Here is a 16,468-nt window from a genome sequence, read left to right as displayed (position 1 = left end):
TTGAAAAAATCCTGTTTCCTGATTGGTCCTCTGGTCAGGTGTTTCAGATTACTTCTTTCCAGGTGAAAGAGACGTTAACCCTTAGCTATCTGTTTATGACAATTCCACAATAGGTGATTCCAAGCTATATCTGTTGGAGGTGGGTAGGAGTTCACAGATTCTTGGGATAGATCATAGCCCTGCTGAACCCAGCGTTTTCCCTGGTCTGGGAGACAATTACATAATAAGCAGGAAGAACTGGAAATGCTAATAAATAAATACAACTATGACATTGTTGGCATTACTGAAACTTGGTGGGATAATACACATGACTGGAATGTTGGTGTAGATGGGTATAGTTTGCTCAGGAAGGATAGACAGGGGGAAAAGGGAGGACGTGTTGCCTTATATATTAAAAATGTATACACTTGGACTGAGGTGGAGATGGACATAGGAGATGGAAGTGTTGAGAGTCTCTGGGTTAGGCTAAAAGGGGTAAAAAACACGGGTGATGTCGTGCTGGGAGTCTACTACAGGCCACCTAATCAGGTGGAAGAGGTGAATGAGGCTTTTTTCAAACAACTAACAAAATCATCCAAAGCCCAAGATTTGGTGGTGATGGGGGACTTCAACTATCCAGATATATGTTGGGAAAATAACACCGCGGGGCACAGACTATCCAATAAGTTCCTGGACTGCATTGCAGACAACTTTTTATTTCAGAAAGTTGAAAAAGCTACTGGGGGGAAGCTGTTCTAGACTTGATTTTAACAAATAGGGAGGAACTCGTTGAGAATTTGAAAGTAGAAGGAAGCTTGGGTGAAAGTGATCATGAAATCATAGAGTTTGCAATTCTAAGGAAGGGTAGAAGGGAGTACAGCAAAATAGAGACAATGGATTTCAGGAAGGCAGATTTTGGTAAGCTCAGAGAGCTGATAGGTAAGGTCCCATGGGAATCAAGACTGAGGGGAAAAACAACTGAGGAGAGTTGGCAGTTTTTCAAAGGGACGCTATTAAGGGCCCAAAAGCAAGCTATTCCGATGGTTAGGAAAGATAGAAAATGTGGCAAAAGACCACCTTGGCTTAACCACGAGATCTTGCGTCACCTACAAAATAAAAAGGCGTCATATAAAAAATGGAAAGTAGGTCAGATCACAAAGGACTAATATAGGCAAATAACACAGGAATGCAGAGGCAAGATTAGATAGGTAAAGGTACAAAATGAGCTCAAACTAGCTATGGGAATAAAGGGAAACAAGAAGACTTTTTATCAATACATTAGAAGCAAGAGGAAGACCAAGGACAGGGTAGGCCCACTGCTCAGTGAGGAGGGGGAAACAGTAACGGGAGACTTGGAAATGGCAGAGATGCTTAATGACTTCTTTGTTTCGGTCTTCACTGAGAAGTCTGAAGGAATGTCTAGTATAGTGAATGCTTACGGGAAGAGGGTAGGTTTAGAAGATAAAATAAAAATAGAGCAAGTAAAAAATCACTTAGAAAAGTTAGATGCCTGCAAGTCACCAGGGCCTGATGAAATGCATCCTAGAATACTCAAGGAGTTAATAGAGGAGGTATCTGAGCCTCTAGCTATTATCTTTGGGAAATCATGGGAGATGGGGGAGATTCCAGAAGACTGGAAGGGGGCAAATATGGTGCCCATCTATAAAAAGGGAAATAAAAACCACCCAGGAAACTTCAGACCAGTTAGTTTAACTTCTGTGCCAGGGAAGATAATGGAGCAGATAATTAAAGAAATCATCTGCAAACACTTGGAAGGTGGTAAGGTGATAGGGAATAGCCAGCATGGATTTGTAAAGAACAAATTGTGTCAAACTAATCTGATAACATTCTTTGATAGGATAATGAGCCTTGTGGATAAGGGAGAAGTGGTGGATGGGATATACCTAGACTTTAGTAAGGCATTTGATACGGTCTCGCATGATATTCTTACAGATAAACTAGGAAAGTACAATTTAGATGGGGCTACTATAAGGTGGGTGCATAACTGGCTGGATAACCGTACTCAGAGAGTAGTTATTAATGGCTTCCAATCCTGCTGGAAAGATATAACAAGTGGGGTTCCGCAGGGGTCTGTTTTGGGACCGGCTCTGCTCAATATCTTCATCAACGATTTAGATGTTGGCATAGAAAGTACGTTTATTAAGTTTGCGGACGATACCAAACTGGGAGGGATTGCAACTGCTTTGGAGGACAGGGTCAAAATTCAAAACGATCTGGACAAATTGGAGAAATGGTCTGAGGTAAACAGGATGAAGTTCAATAAAGATAAATGCAAAGTGCTCCACTTAGGAAGGAACAATCAGTTTCACACATACAGAATGGGAAGAGACTGTCTAGGAAGGAGTATGGCAGAAAGAGATTTAGGGGTCATAGTGGACCACAAGCTTAATATGAGTCAACAGTGTGATACTGTTGCAAAAAAAGCAAACGTGATTCTGGGATGCATTAACAGACGTGTTGTAAACAAGACACGAGAAGTCATTCTTCCGCTTTACTCTGCGCTGGTTAGGCCTCAGCTGGAGTATTGTGTCCAGTTCTGGGCACTGCATTTCAAGAAAGATGTGGAGAAATTGGAGAGGGTCCAGAGAAGAGCAACAAGAATGATTAAAGGTCTTGAGAACATGACCTATGAAGGAAGGCTGAAGGAATTGGGTTTGTTTAGTTTGGAAAAGAGAAGACTGAGAGGGGACATGATAGCAGTTTTCAGGTATCTAAAAGGGTGTCATCAGGAGGAGGGAGAATACTTGTTCACCTTAGCCTCCAATGATAGAACAAGAAGCAATGGGCTTAAACTGCAGCAAGGGAGATTTAGGTTGGACATTAGGAAAAAGTTCCTAACTGTCAGGGTAGTTAAACACTGGAATAAATTGCCTAGGGAAGTTGTGGAATCTCCATCTCTGGAGATATTTAAGAGTAGGTTAGATAAATGTCTATTAGGGATGGTCTAGACAGTATTTGGTCCTGCCATGAGGGCAGGGGACTGGACTTGATGACCTCTCGAGGTCCCTTCCGGTCCTAGAGTCTATGAGTCTATGAGGTGAACGCGTGAACAGAAGACCATGTGGCAGCCCTGCAAATGTCCTGAATGGGACATGGGCTAAAAAGGCAGCCGACGAGGCCTGCGCCCTAGTCAATTATGCTCTCACAATAGATGGCAAAGGGATTTCTGCCAGGTCATAACAGGTACAGATGCACGAGATGATCCAGTTGGACAGTCGCTGAGTGGAGATCGGCTGACCTCCATGTGTTTGGCCGAGGCGATGAACAGCTACGAAGACCTCCTAAATGGCTTAGTCCATTCCAGGTAAAAGGCCAGAGCTTTGAACTTTTTCCTGTCATGCTCCTGGACGGAGTCCTCGAATTTGGGTAGAAAGCCCCACAAATTGAACTCATACTGATCCAGGAGAGCCCAATGGTTCACCACCCTTAACTGGAAACTCGAGGATGAATAAACTTTTCTCCCAAATAAATCCAGCCTCTTTGAGTCTTTATTTTTCAGAGTAGGGGCTGGTTGGCCCTGCCTCTCCCTGTGGTTGATCAACTCAATCACAAGGGAGTTGGGGGCAGGGTGGGTGTACAGGTATTTATGCCCCTTGGTGGGCACAAAGTACTTCCATTCTGCCCTCTTAGAGATGGGGGGCAAGGAAGCTGGGGTTTGCCATAAGGCATTTGAAATTTTTGCCACCCCTTCGTGGAGTGGGAGGGCCACTCTCCCCGGTGCCAAGGCCGAGAGAATGTTGAAGAGGGAGTCCGAGGTTTCCTCCATCTTCTCGGCCTGAAGGCTGAGGCTTAATGCCACTCTTTTCAATAGTTTCTGGTGGGCCTTAGCATCCTCCTGTGGAACAGAGGGAGGAGAGGCCGCAATCGCCTCATCAGGGGAGGATGAAGATGCAGGTGCGGTACTCTGCATACCCACTGGTACCAGAGATCTCACCACTTGGTCACCCTCTGGGCACGGAACCAAAGACGTATGCCCCACCGACTCCTTTCTGGGAGGCTGGGAAAGGGAGGTCGACGGTCTCTCCAAGGTTCCAGCCACCAAGCGAGCCCCCACTGGCGGCTGTGTCAGCGGCCACGGGGCCCATTGGTACCACGGTGCCGGCCAAGGAGCCCGGTGCCACTGCACCTCCTGTGGCACCAGTGGAGCAGGCTGTTCAGCCTCACTAGCCTGTCCCATCAACTAATGACTATGAAGGGAGGCCAGGCTGGCGTACAACCTGCTGCTGTCCCTGGGCCGGGAGGAGTAGTGCTGTTGGGAATAGTGCCGTCCATGAGACCGTGATCCTGACGTGGAGGAGTGGTACCGCCAGTAGAGCTGTTCTGCAATCGGCTCCAGCAGGTGGATCCATGGATCAATGTCCAAGACTGTGGGAGCAGTGCCGCTGCCAAGTCCTGGAACGAGACGATGAACGGGAATGGCATTGAAGCCCATATCGCGATGGGCTACAATAACCTCTCAGAGATTAGGACCTCTGGTGCCATCTGTCTCGGTCTCAACGTGGCCTGCTCCGCTCGCGAGGTCTACAGTCCCTTGAAGTGGAGCGGTGCCTGGAACCCCTGTCTGTCGGAACCCAGCCAGATAATCTAGTGGGAGTCAATGGGGACCTGCGTGGACTGCGCACGGGGTGGTTGCTGAGCTGTGAATGGCATCAGGAACATTCCCTCAACCGTGAACAGCACCGACCACGCAGTGACTGAGGAGATCCTAGCGGTGACTTGCCTCTGGACCAGGGAGCCAATGATGATGGTGCCTCTGATACCGGCAAAGACATAATGTCCTGGTGTGGAGGGCACCTGGACATCTGGGGAAGCCTGTGCTGAATGGGCCGGGCTAATCCGCTCAACCTGAGTTGGAGGCCTAGAGGCCGACGGGGAACAAGAACTGCCCAACGTGGGTCTAGTCTCTCCCCCAGTCTTCCTCTGGTGCCTCCATGGAGAAGACCTCTTCTTAGCCTTCTTCACATACCCCGTGGATGGGGAGCAGTGCCGACTGGTGGAAGATGCACCAGTACCTGATGCCGACTTGAAGCGGTGCACCGGAGTTGGGGTCAATGCTGACTCCATCAGAATGGCTTGAAGCCAAATGTTCCTTTCTTTCTTGGTCCGTGGCTTGAAAGAGCTGCAAACCGTGCAGCCATCGCTGAGATGGGTTTTCCCAAACAGCGTAAACAATCCAGGTGCGGGTCACTCACTGGCATCGGCTGCCTGCAAGTGTCAGACAACTTAAAGCCCGGGGCATGCCCTGACCCAGGCGCACTAAACTAAAGTAATATAAACTACTTTAACTACAGATACTACTAACTATGAACAAACAAGAGTTCAAGAGGAAAGCTGCAGACAATACTGGAGCAGAGCAGTTCCGATGCACCTTCACTGGCAGCAAGAAGGAACTGAGGGTGGGGGGAGTGCGCAGCGCCCCTTATATTATGCATTAGAGGTGCCACTCCAGGGGTCACTAGGGGCACTCCCCTATGGATACTGCTAGGGGAAAAACTTCCGGTACCAGAGCATGTGGCGAGCACACACACCTATTGTGGAATACACATGAGCAATCACTCAAAGAAGGATGGCCAGCCTTGCCATGGGGTGCTTTAGTTGGTCTAAACATAGGACCTTTGAATATTGGTGTGTCAGTTGTGCCAGGAACACAGATGGAACTGAATTCAGCAAAAGGATAATGATTAAATATTCTTTTGTTTTGTAAATGCTAAAAAAAATTAGCATTTCCCTTATTCTATACATGTGTATGTTAGGATTTCAACTGATAAATTTTAATGATAATTATTTAACAATTAAAAAGTAAACATAGAAAAGGAAGTAATTCTTACCACAATCATACCATGATGGTGAGACAGATGCTAGGATGGTGTAAGTGAGCACAGCTCCATTGTTTTTTGCCTAGATACACATCAGCAGAAAATCTGATTTGGCCTGGTAGTTCTGTGCTGTTGTCACAATACTCTGTTTATATTCAGTGCCTGGCCATGAGAATAGTCCTACACTCCTATCATGGCAGCAGCCAGCTCTTGACTGCAACAAGTCCCAGCAAGAGGATACAATGCTGTGTTGCCATTGGTCAGTACACCAGCCAATAGTGATGGGATATGGTGGTCTCCTATCCAACAGTGGCACTTTTCAACAATTCACCTTTGTATTTTAATGTTATTTTAATAATAAGCTGTTTGATATCAATTCCTTGTGAAACCAGTGCTTTCTTCCAGGACGTCTAGATTTTTACTGGTGTCATCTCTGGAAAAATCTGCTTTCTTGCATAAAGGCACTGCATTGCTCATTGAAATCTTTAGGCATCATGGGTCTGATCTTTTATTTTGTTAGTAATCACACTAATGGGGATACTCACATGTCTAAGAAGAGCTGTTTACTTTTGTTGAAATATAAATAAATATTTTCTTAAACTGTGGCTATAGCTGAAAAAGAGGGTATATAAAAACTGCTTTTATTTTCCCAACAAAAAACTTTTTTATTTGTAGCAGTGCTAAATCAATATAGATATGGAAGATTCATCTGGACTTTGTTCTTTGCAGACCATCAATGTGTCTGTTCCGATTCTGGTTGCACAGTCTTTACTACTAGTGACAATAAAAGGATTAGAAAAAATATTTTGGGTTTCATATCCCAGAAAGAGTTTGCAGGGATAGCAATTAGAAAATCAGCTTTTGAATTGTAAACTGAGTAAGGTACATTTGCTCTGGGAGTCACTAAAAGAGAATAAACATTGAACCCCAATATCATCTTTATAGAGTTCACTTTTCTGACAACTCCACTTAAAAATACCTTTTAACAACTATTTTAACATAACTAGCTATACTGTTAAAAGTAATCAACAGTTGCATTTATTTACCCCATATCCTTCCATCAGTTTATCATTAAATTGACTTAGACATTCTTCAGCAGTCATGTAGTGAAATTTAGTGCTATTTACTCGGTGGTTTGGACTGCAATATAATGTAGTTCCTGGTCCATTCAATCTGGGATCTGAAATAGTTAAAGCAGAGTAAAGCAATCTGTGACTTGAATATCTTTTTCTTTAGTATTAAACAAACTGGACCAGTGGAGTTGTCTTACTTATTTATCATATACAATACATTGTTTTAAAAAAACCCATCACATTCTTTAGGCTTCACACATTACATACTTCCATAGTTGTATACAGTGTTAGTAAACGTCTATCTGGTTTACAGAAATTGCTTCAGCTCTCACTTTGCTCAATGGTACAGTGGTTTCTCCCAGTGAAAGCAAAAACAAAATGCCAAAAAAACCTCCAGCCCCCTGTGGGTCAGCTCTAGTGCAGAAGACATAGTTGAGGTGGAACTTTTTGTTATTGTTTTTTGCTTTTAAATTTAGCCTTCTTTGGTTCCTGAGTGTTGCTCTGAATGAGGATGGTATCAAACTGGAGGAGAGGATGGAGTCCAGGAGAGCTGTGACTAGTCTTCATCTTGCCTGTCTGAAGGTATGTCTAGACTGGCACTGGAAGGTGTAGGTTCCAGCTCAGGTAGAGAGAGTCATGCTAGCTGGGATTGAGCTAGTATGTTAAAAATAGAAGTATAGCTGTGGCAGGGCAAGCGTTGGGAAGGGCTAGCTGCCTCGAGTACATACTTAGGGGGTTTCAGAAAGGATTGTATTCAAGGCGGCTAGCCTGTCTAGTTGCTCCTGCTGCGATGGCTACACTTTTGTTTTTAGCAGCATACTAGCTTGATTGGAACTAGCATGAGTATGTTTACCTGAGCTGGAAATTACACATTCCAGGTCGAGTCTAGACATACCCTGAGTGAGAAGGAACACAGGTTCTGCATTGCTGCAGACAGTGCCACAGAAATGAATTTGTGACCCATCTTCGACTGCACCACCACCGCGCACTCACTGCACACTAACCCATCTCCTCTGAAGTCATTCTAACATACCCAAACCTTCAGTAGCTTCAAACAGCCACGAGTAACTAAATAAATCTGTCAGCAAAATACTTCTTCCTTCTCAGCCCAGCTGTGGAATTTCGCCCCTCAAATTACCCCATCTGAGGGCCAGGGCAGATAAGACTCAATCCTGCACAAGTGCCAGCTTTTCTACGTCTATAATCTCACAGCCCTGAAAGATCATAAAGAGGAGATTGCCAGCTTCCTAGTGGGGGACACTACTTTTGCTTCTAAATCCTGGAAGGGCCATGATATTTTTAGGCAATAGAAAAGCTATTTTGAGTCACCGTTACAGGTCATTACAGCTCCTTCTGTTCCCTGAGCAGCTGGACTCATGGTAACTAAGATATCTGGTTTACGAGAGAGGGAAATAAAAAATAGTCTAAATAACATGTTTTTACTCTAACATGTTTAGCATTTTAATATAGTTTTCCTGCAACACTAGTGGCATATACAGAATAGATGGCAGTGCAGTGAGGTGGAAAGGTTTTATTGGCATTTGTTTTGCAGAACAAACTCTTGTTAATTAAACCTTCCCATAGCATGCTGTCATGTATTCTCTCTCTCTAGATATAGATACACACTGTCATCATAGATACACTATGTATAACACTATGTATAACTGAATGTTGAGATATATATATAATATAATATGCCTAAGTAAGGGACTGATCCTTTAACCCTTACTCATATGCATAATGCTATTAAAGTCAAAAGGATTGCAAACAAGTGGGGTGTTGCAGGATCACAACCTATAGATTTTGGCCTTTCAGAGTCATGAAACCAGAAGACCCAATGATAGTAGTTCACCCAGTAGATTAAATACTGAGGCAGACCTGTAGGTTCATCATCATCCATATGTTCAACAAATTCCTCATATGTTTTATAATTTCAAAGTATTTTTGTTTCACTTGAACTTTAAAATGAGATAAACTTACAAAGAAAAATGTACCTCCTGACATTTTTTCCATCAGAATTTTTCTAATTAATCAGTTAAATAAACAGAACCTCCCAACAGAATACTTCTTTTCTTTTTAAAATCTATATGTATTTTAATCCATTGAGACACAGACATGAGGAAAAAATAACTTGGAAACATCAAAAACACTATCCTTCCCTCCCACAAACAAAGAAACCATCAAAAGCTGTCCACGGTGGGCCTTTCTGTTTCTTGGACTTGGACCTCTCAAAGTCCCTTCTGTCCCTGCCAGCACGTATATGGGATTTTGGGGAGCAATTACCACACAGGTGAGGTGCCAATTAATTTCTTTATTAAAGGAAAAAGGAAGTGGTGGGAATTTAACAATGAAATACAATGGGATGGAGTTATAGGGTGTTTACAATAGACAATGATGGGGGCGGTTTCTTCTTACTGAACACTGTAGGGAGTTGTAACAGTTGGGTACAGTAAGTGGGGTTCAGCACAATGGGGTACAGTACAGTCAATAAGCATATCAAAAAGAAATGCAAAATAAAATGGTAGCTTCTATATAAAATGGTCAACAATCTTAGATAGAATGTATTAAGTGGTTGGTGGCCTTATACACAATGTAACACAATGGTATCAATGCAAATACAAAGTATATCAGAAAAGTGGAAGCAACCAATGGGGTGTTATAATTACAAGTAAAATGTGAACATAAGTGAACTTATGCAATGTAACGGTATAAAAGAAAAGTAATGACAATTTGTGAGGCTAGGATAGCAGATAATCTGTCAAGGAACAGGAGGGGGGAGGGGAGTAAATGATTAGTGGCAACTGATGAGAGGAGAGTGCGGCTGGAAGCAGCAGAGAGACTCTGAAGCCTTGCAGGGTAAGGACAATGGAGCAGCGTGATGGTGATCTTCGGTAGGTCAGGGGCAGCAGAGAAGTGTAAAGAAGGGTTAGAGAGAGGTTTAAGCAACAAGCGGACACCAAAAACAAAGGGAAAAAAAGTGGCAAAGGGTTTGGGAAGCTTCACAGGGGGAGAAGCAGCAAGGGGTTTGGGGAGTTCAGAGGGTGATGCAGACGGGGGGGAGCAGCAAGGAGTCGGGAAGTTCAGAGAGAGTGCAGATGCGGGGGAAAAAGCAGCAAAGGGTTTGGGAAGTTATACAGGGGGAGAAGTAGCAAGGGGTTTGGGAAGTTCGGAGGGTGATGCAGACGCGGGGGGGGGAGCAGCCAGGAGTCGGGAAGTTCAGAGAGAGTGCAGATGCGGGGGAAAAAGCAGCAAAGGGTTTGGGAAGTTATACAGGGGGAGAAGCAGCAAGGGGTTTGGGAAGTTCGAAGGGTGATGCAGACGCGGTGGGGGGAGCAGCAAGGAGTCGGGAAGTTCGGAGAGAGTGCAGATGCGGGGGAAAAAACAGCAAAGGATTATAACAGGGAGACACGGAGAAGCACACAGAGGGGGAGATTGGAGCGGGGGAAAAACCAGACACGAATTCAAGCAGCAAAAACCTTATCTATAGACATGGAGAAGTACACATAGGGGGAGATTGGAGCGGGGGAAAACAGACACGAATTCAAGCAGCAAAAACCTTGTCTATAGACACGGGGAAGTACACAGAGGGGGAGATTGGAGCGGGAGAAAAACAGACACGGTAAAGTTCAAGGAGAGATCGGGACAGCGGGAAGACGAATTTAAGCAGCAAAAACCTTATCTATCTTAACCAACAACTAGACAAAACAACAAATATCATAATTCTAAGCAAAACTGTAACAACCAACTATACGGAGCAACAAAACAGTAAACTATAACAAGGCAGGTGAACTTACAAGCTCTACAACTTAACAAACTATGACTTATTAAACTAAAAAAACCGAAACCTATGGTGCACCTTATGCTATGGGGAAGTCACAGAGGGCAGAGTGGTATGTGCCCAGGATACAGCTCCCAAGGAAGCCAAGGGATGGTGGCTGAAGCCAAGAGATACAGCTGAAAGCAGGGAGCCCCGAGGCAAAGCCCACAGGAGCAGAGCTTAGCAGCGGCACAAACTTATTTTTAGCAGCAAAGCGCCGCGGAGTTTAAGAGAGGTTTTTTAAGACCAAGGTTTAGCTTGAGTCTATGGGGTGGGGAAACAGAGCCAGCAGCTAAAATAATAAAAAATAAAGTAGGGAAAGTTTCACAGAGGGATTCTTACCAGTCCCCAAGGCAGCAGCAAAGGCAGAAGCAGCAAGAACATCAGAAGGCTCAGTACAGTCTCAATAATCAGGAGATCTCTCAGGTAGCAATTCGTTCTTCGTGGGGGGGGTTTTCAAAAAACAGGGGTACGCTCAAAAAATAAAACGAGAGTGGAGAAAGGACCCCCCAGAACCCCTGGCTGATCAGACCAGGCAGCAATGCAGGAACCTTTCTGATGTTTGTTTCAAAAATGTTTGTTTTTAAAGGCAAACTCAGGCAGTTTCCTGCCAGTAATCCTGATAGGCTCCCTCTGTCACAGGGGAGGAGGCACAGGGAAAAGACTGCAGGTGAGCACAGAAACATGTCTGGGCAGAGTCCTGTGCAGTAGGTGACTCAAAAGCACATAAGGCCTATGACTCATGCCCAGGATCTTAAAAACACAATAGGTCTTGCAGCTCTGGACATTGCCTGCCCTACACTGAGCCCAGGTTCAACGAGGTGATAACAGAACTAACCCTTTGAACAGGGCAGTGGTCCCATTTAGCACGCAGCACAAGTGGCCATCCTTTTGAGAAGGGCAATGGCTCTTGTTAAACAACTCAAGGGGCCCTCCCTTTGAGAAGGGCAGTGGCCCTGGTAAACAACTTAACAGCCAGGGCAGGGCGGCCACAGGAGGAGAACAAAAACAAAATGGAGTATGGAGACAGCTGTAAGAAACAAAATGGAATAGGGGGATAGCTGTAACAGACACCTTCCAGCCCTACATTTCTATGATTCTCACTTTTATCCCCTGCTTTATACACATCTAGTCTTTTGGGACCGGACCCTGCACTACTCTTCATTCAGGCAACATTCCTACTGAAGTTATCATCTCACTAAAGTCAATGGGAGTTTTACTTACACAAAAAAAGTAGGATAATGCCAGATATCAATACTATTTCTAACTGCAAGTGCTCAAAACCCAAGAATCATTTCCCCCCCAAAATCATGAGATTGACTTAAAATCATATTTTAATAAAATAATACATTCATTTTTTCTCTGCCTTCTGTTTTTTAAACCTCTATGTAAAATCTGGGTAATTTTCCTCTGCAACTATGATGACTGGTAACTTTTCTTTAAAATGAAAGTAGAGATTCTCACAACTCCCAGAAACTGGAGCTTTAAGAAAAAGACCAAATGTCACAACACTCCTGATTAAATCACTGCAACACTCCTCTAGCGAATATGTCCAGTTTTACTTTGATTGTACCGATGTTACCCTGTTTTCAGGCATATTTTACTAGGCTCTTTGAGACAGTATATGATGTTCTGATGGACAGATGGTTGGACAAGGTCAAAATTATGAATGTTAGGGCTGATACAAGGAATGCCTTAATACTGCATCAGCCAGCTACAAGTCAATTCTTCCCCTTCTCCTATATCTAAAGCCAGGTGAAATAATGGCAACTGCTAGCAGTGCAGAAATCAGAACTGGACAACTTTGAGAAAAATGATCAAAATAGTCATAATACAGGTGAAACAGGCCCCACAGCAATCAATGGCAAAACTCCCATTGACTTCAGTGGGGTCAGGATTTCACCCAGAAAATCTGGAACTAAAGCAGAAAAGTAAGAGAAAAATATATAAAAGAAAGTAGGAATGAGTAATTACCTATGACACTCATGTTTCACCTATTGCTCCTGGATCTAACTGTTGCCTGGTAAAATAAACTATGATTGTTTCTTGTCTCTTAAGGACCAGAGTCTGCTACCCTTGCTCACATTGCCCTGAAATCAATCTGACTGCAGATGGAGTGAGATTGGTACTACTCACCATGAGTCAGGGTGACAGAGTCTATCTCTACAGTATGTAGATATTCACCTTCCCTATCTCCCTGAGGAAAGCCAATTGCCAAGAATGGCAACAAAAATCAGGTTAAAGAATGTGAAGCTAGTGATCCTAGCAGGACACATCATATTACTACTTAGACTGCAAGCTCTTTGGAGCAAGAACCATCTCCTCATGTTATGTTTGTGCCACATACGTGATGTGTACAAACACAGTGGAACCTTGCTTCCTCCCTGGGGATTCCAGACACTACTATAGGTGCCGACTCCGTGGGTGCTCCAGGACTGGAACGCCCACGGGGAAAAACTGGTGAGTGCTTAGCACCCACTGGCAGCTCTCTGCCCCAGCTCACCTCCGCCTCTGCTCTGCCTCCACCTCCTCCCCTGGGCGCTTTTTCCCCCAGCTCCCAGCGCTTGCACCACGAAAACAGCTGATTCATGCAGCAAGCGCTGGGAGGGAGGGGGAAGAGGAGGAACATGGCACACTCGGGGAAGAGGTGGGGCCAGGGTGGGGATTTGGGGGAAGGGGTCCAATAACGTCAGAGAGGGGGCGGAGTTGGGGTGAGGACTTTGGGGAAGAGATTGGAATGGGGGCAGGGTAGGGGCAGGGAAAGGGTGAAGTCGGGGCGAGACCGGGGGGGGCGCGAGCACCCACTGGCACCGGGGAAAGTTGGTGCCTATAGGCACTACAATAATAATGAATAGGTCCCTACCAAATTCACGTCCATGAAAAACTCATTACGGACCATGGAATCTAGTTTCCCCTGTGAAATCTGGTCTTTTGTATTTTACCCTATATTATACAGATTTCAGAGGAGAGACCAATGTTTCTCAAACCGGGGATCCCGACCCAAAAGAGGGCAGCGGGAGGGTCTCAAATTTATTGTAGGGGGGTCACAGTATTGCCACCCTTATTTCTATACTGCCTTCAGAGTTGGGTGGCCAGAGAGTGGCGGCTGCTGGCAGAGGACCCAGCTCTGAAGACAGGAGCACAGAAAGGTGGCTATACTGCAACCCCCCTACAACAATCCTGCGACTCCCCCACAAGCCCGTTTTGGGTTAGGACCCCTAGAGTTACAACACTGTGAAATTTCAGATTTAAACAGCTGAAATCATGAAATTTAAGATTTTTTAAATCCTATTACTGTGAAATTGACCAAAATGGACCATGAATTTGGTAGGGCCCTAATAATGAATGATTATTAATAATATTACTGATAAACATACTTTTTACATTAAAAATATACTTTAAATTTGGACAGAACAAAGGTTATACAAAATCAGTCCAAATATAGCATCACCCAGCTCCACGGCCTGTGTCAATTTAGATGAAATTTCGTTAAAGTTTGTTCCTGAGCTGAGAACATTTATTATAGCTGAGGCACATTATACCCCCCACCAGGTAATACCGAAACCAATGACCGATACAATCCTCGCCTACACTTTACTGGTTTATTGAGATGCACACGACAAATAAAAACGGTTGCCTCTCTAAGATTCTGGGCACCCCTCCAATAAAACACATGAAATTAAACTCCAGCAGACTCCACATTCTGCTTTCTACTACAATTCTGATTTCCCTGAACAGTCCCCTCTGCAGCAGCTTCTGCATATAGTTGTACCTTTCAGCATGCACTGAAGGTCAAGAGATTTCGGCTATCTCAGATCAGGGGGAAGCCTGTTTCAGAGTTTTTTTCATGGAGCACGCTCTACTTCCAGCCCCTTTTCTCTTAAATGAAGGGGGATCCAGCTGAAGCACCTCTGCTGATCACAACAGTGGCATTATGGCAGGAGAGGAGAGGAAGTCTCTTAAGTAGCAAGGTCCCCAGCCATTTATGGCTCTATAAATTAAAAGCAATACCTTCAATTCAATCCACAAACCAAAAGATAACAGTGCAGATCATGGAGCACCAGGGACATGTGCTGTTACTAAGAAGCACCACTTAATATACAAGCCACTATATTTTTCACCGGTTTACATTTTCAGATTGACCTGAAATGTAGTTCCACGTAGAGCAGACTGCAGTAATCCAGTCTTGAAGTGACAAAGGAATGGATCACAGTACAAAGTTCCATATCTGAAAGAAGCAGTTGCAATCTTTTGGCCAGGCTCAAGTGGTAAAAAAGCCTTCTTGGACCATGCTGCTGTAAAATCACCCAACTGCAACTGGAGTGCCAATACTACAACTCTTAAGATTCTGAGCTTAACTAATGGATACTGGGAGCCATCCTCAATCAAAGGGGGAGAGATCAGCCTCATCTGGTTGCTTTCCATACCCCACAACTATCATCTCAGTCCTATCTGTACTGAGCTTTAACCAGCTCACCCTCATTCATGTTCCAAGCTCACTCAGATACTGGGTTAGATGATCAACAGCTTGGCTGGATCAGGTGTGACAGGGATACATAGCATCCTGACAACAACGCAGCCATATCTTCTCAATTACCCACCTAATGGCCCTATATAATATTGAGAGAGAAAAGTCCATGAAAGATTTGTTTTATGTAAGATTGTCATTAATGTTCATCTACCTTCAAATATTGCTACAAAATCAAGATAACTCAGCCCTCCATTTGGGAATCTTAATTTCTCAGTCAGTAGATTAAACTGGCTATCGTCCATTGGCATCCCATGATCTTCCAACACCTGTCAAAGTGAAAAAATAAAACAAAAGGGAAATTAGAAAATGTTTGTTCCTTACATGCCCATCCTTTCAAATAAATGTCCGGGCTCCTTGGTGTACACTTTCAAAGGACCGTATGGGGTTTTGATTACATAGCCAAACCTGAATAGGTCTGAACATTTACTTCTTCTCTTCATATTTATGGTAACCATGGTTTATATAGACTTGAAATTATAGTGATTAGATATAAATTTAATAAGAGGAACCACATCCTTCAGCAGGTGAGAGTTCCCAGACCACATACCATCCAAATATTCATGAAGCCTGAAACTGCCTAGCTTATGAGATCTGATGGTATCACAAATGGCTGCAGATATGTGATTATTTTTGTTCTTTATTCTTTGTGTATTAGCAACCCTTAACAGAGGCATACATAATCTGTAGGGTGTCAGACGAACAGTGAGGTTAGTAAAACAGTCAATTAAAGGCTTTTAGTGTTATACCAAAACCTTAAATGCAACTTTCACACAGACAGCTAATGCAAAGAAAAAAGAAGCAGGTAGGTGGAGTTCCCTCTGCCTGCCAGTAATGTTAATCATGCTGCTGCATTAGCTCCAGGCAACAAAATAAGCCTTTTAGTACCACATTGTAGAACACACTGCAGTAATCCAAAGCCAATGTCCCAAAGGTACATAGCACAGATCAGCATGTGGGAGGCAAGGCTGCAATTTTATTCTTAACATATGCATTAATTATTAATATTAATAATAATAATTATTATTATTATTAACAACAACAAGACAAAGAAATAACATTTTACAATTACTTAGCACCTCTCATTTCAGAGCACTTCTGCAATGCACACATAGAATCACAGAAATACATCCACCGCAGGGAGGAGGAGAGCAGCCAGATGAAGAAGTGCACAGCATTCTGCACACTGATGAGAGATGAAATTTTTACTGGCAAACCAAGGTAAACCTAGTCT

General features: G+C 43.9%; 1 protein-coding gene across 3 annotated transcripts in view; it reads right to left on the bottom strand.

The window, feature by feature from the left end:
- Window positions 1–16,468, bottom strand: part of EFCAB6 (EF-hand calcium binding domain 6) — a 168,648-nt gene that overhangs the window by 62,661 nt on the left and 89,519 nt on the right. For all 3 annotated transcript variants that reach the window (XM_030540001.1, XM_030540003.1, XM_030540005.1), the window contains 2 exons: window positions 15,389–15,503; window positions 6,863–6,996 (listed from right to left, as the gene is read on the bottom strand). In XM_030540001.1, coding sequence (XP_030395861.1) covers window positions 6,863–6,996; window positions 15,389–15,503 — 249 coding nt within the window. The remainder of the gene's footprint in view (window positions 1–6,862; window positions 6,997–15,388; window positions 15,504–16,468) is intronic.

Source organism: Gopherus evgoodei, chromosome 1 (genome assembly GCF_007399415.2).
Source record: "Gopherus evgoodei ecotype Sinaloan lineage chromosome 1, rGopEvg1_v1.p, whole genome shotgun sequence".
NCBI classification, from domain to species: Eukaryota; Metazoa; Chordata; order Testudines; family Testudinidae; genus Gopherus; species Gopherus evgoodei.
This window is presented reverse-complemented; position numbering and strand designations above follow the sequence as displayed.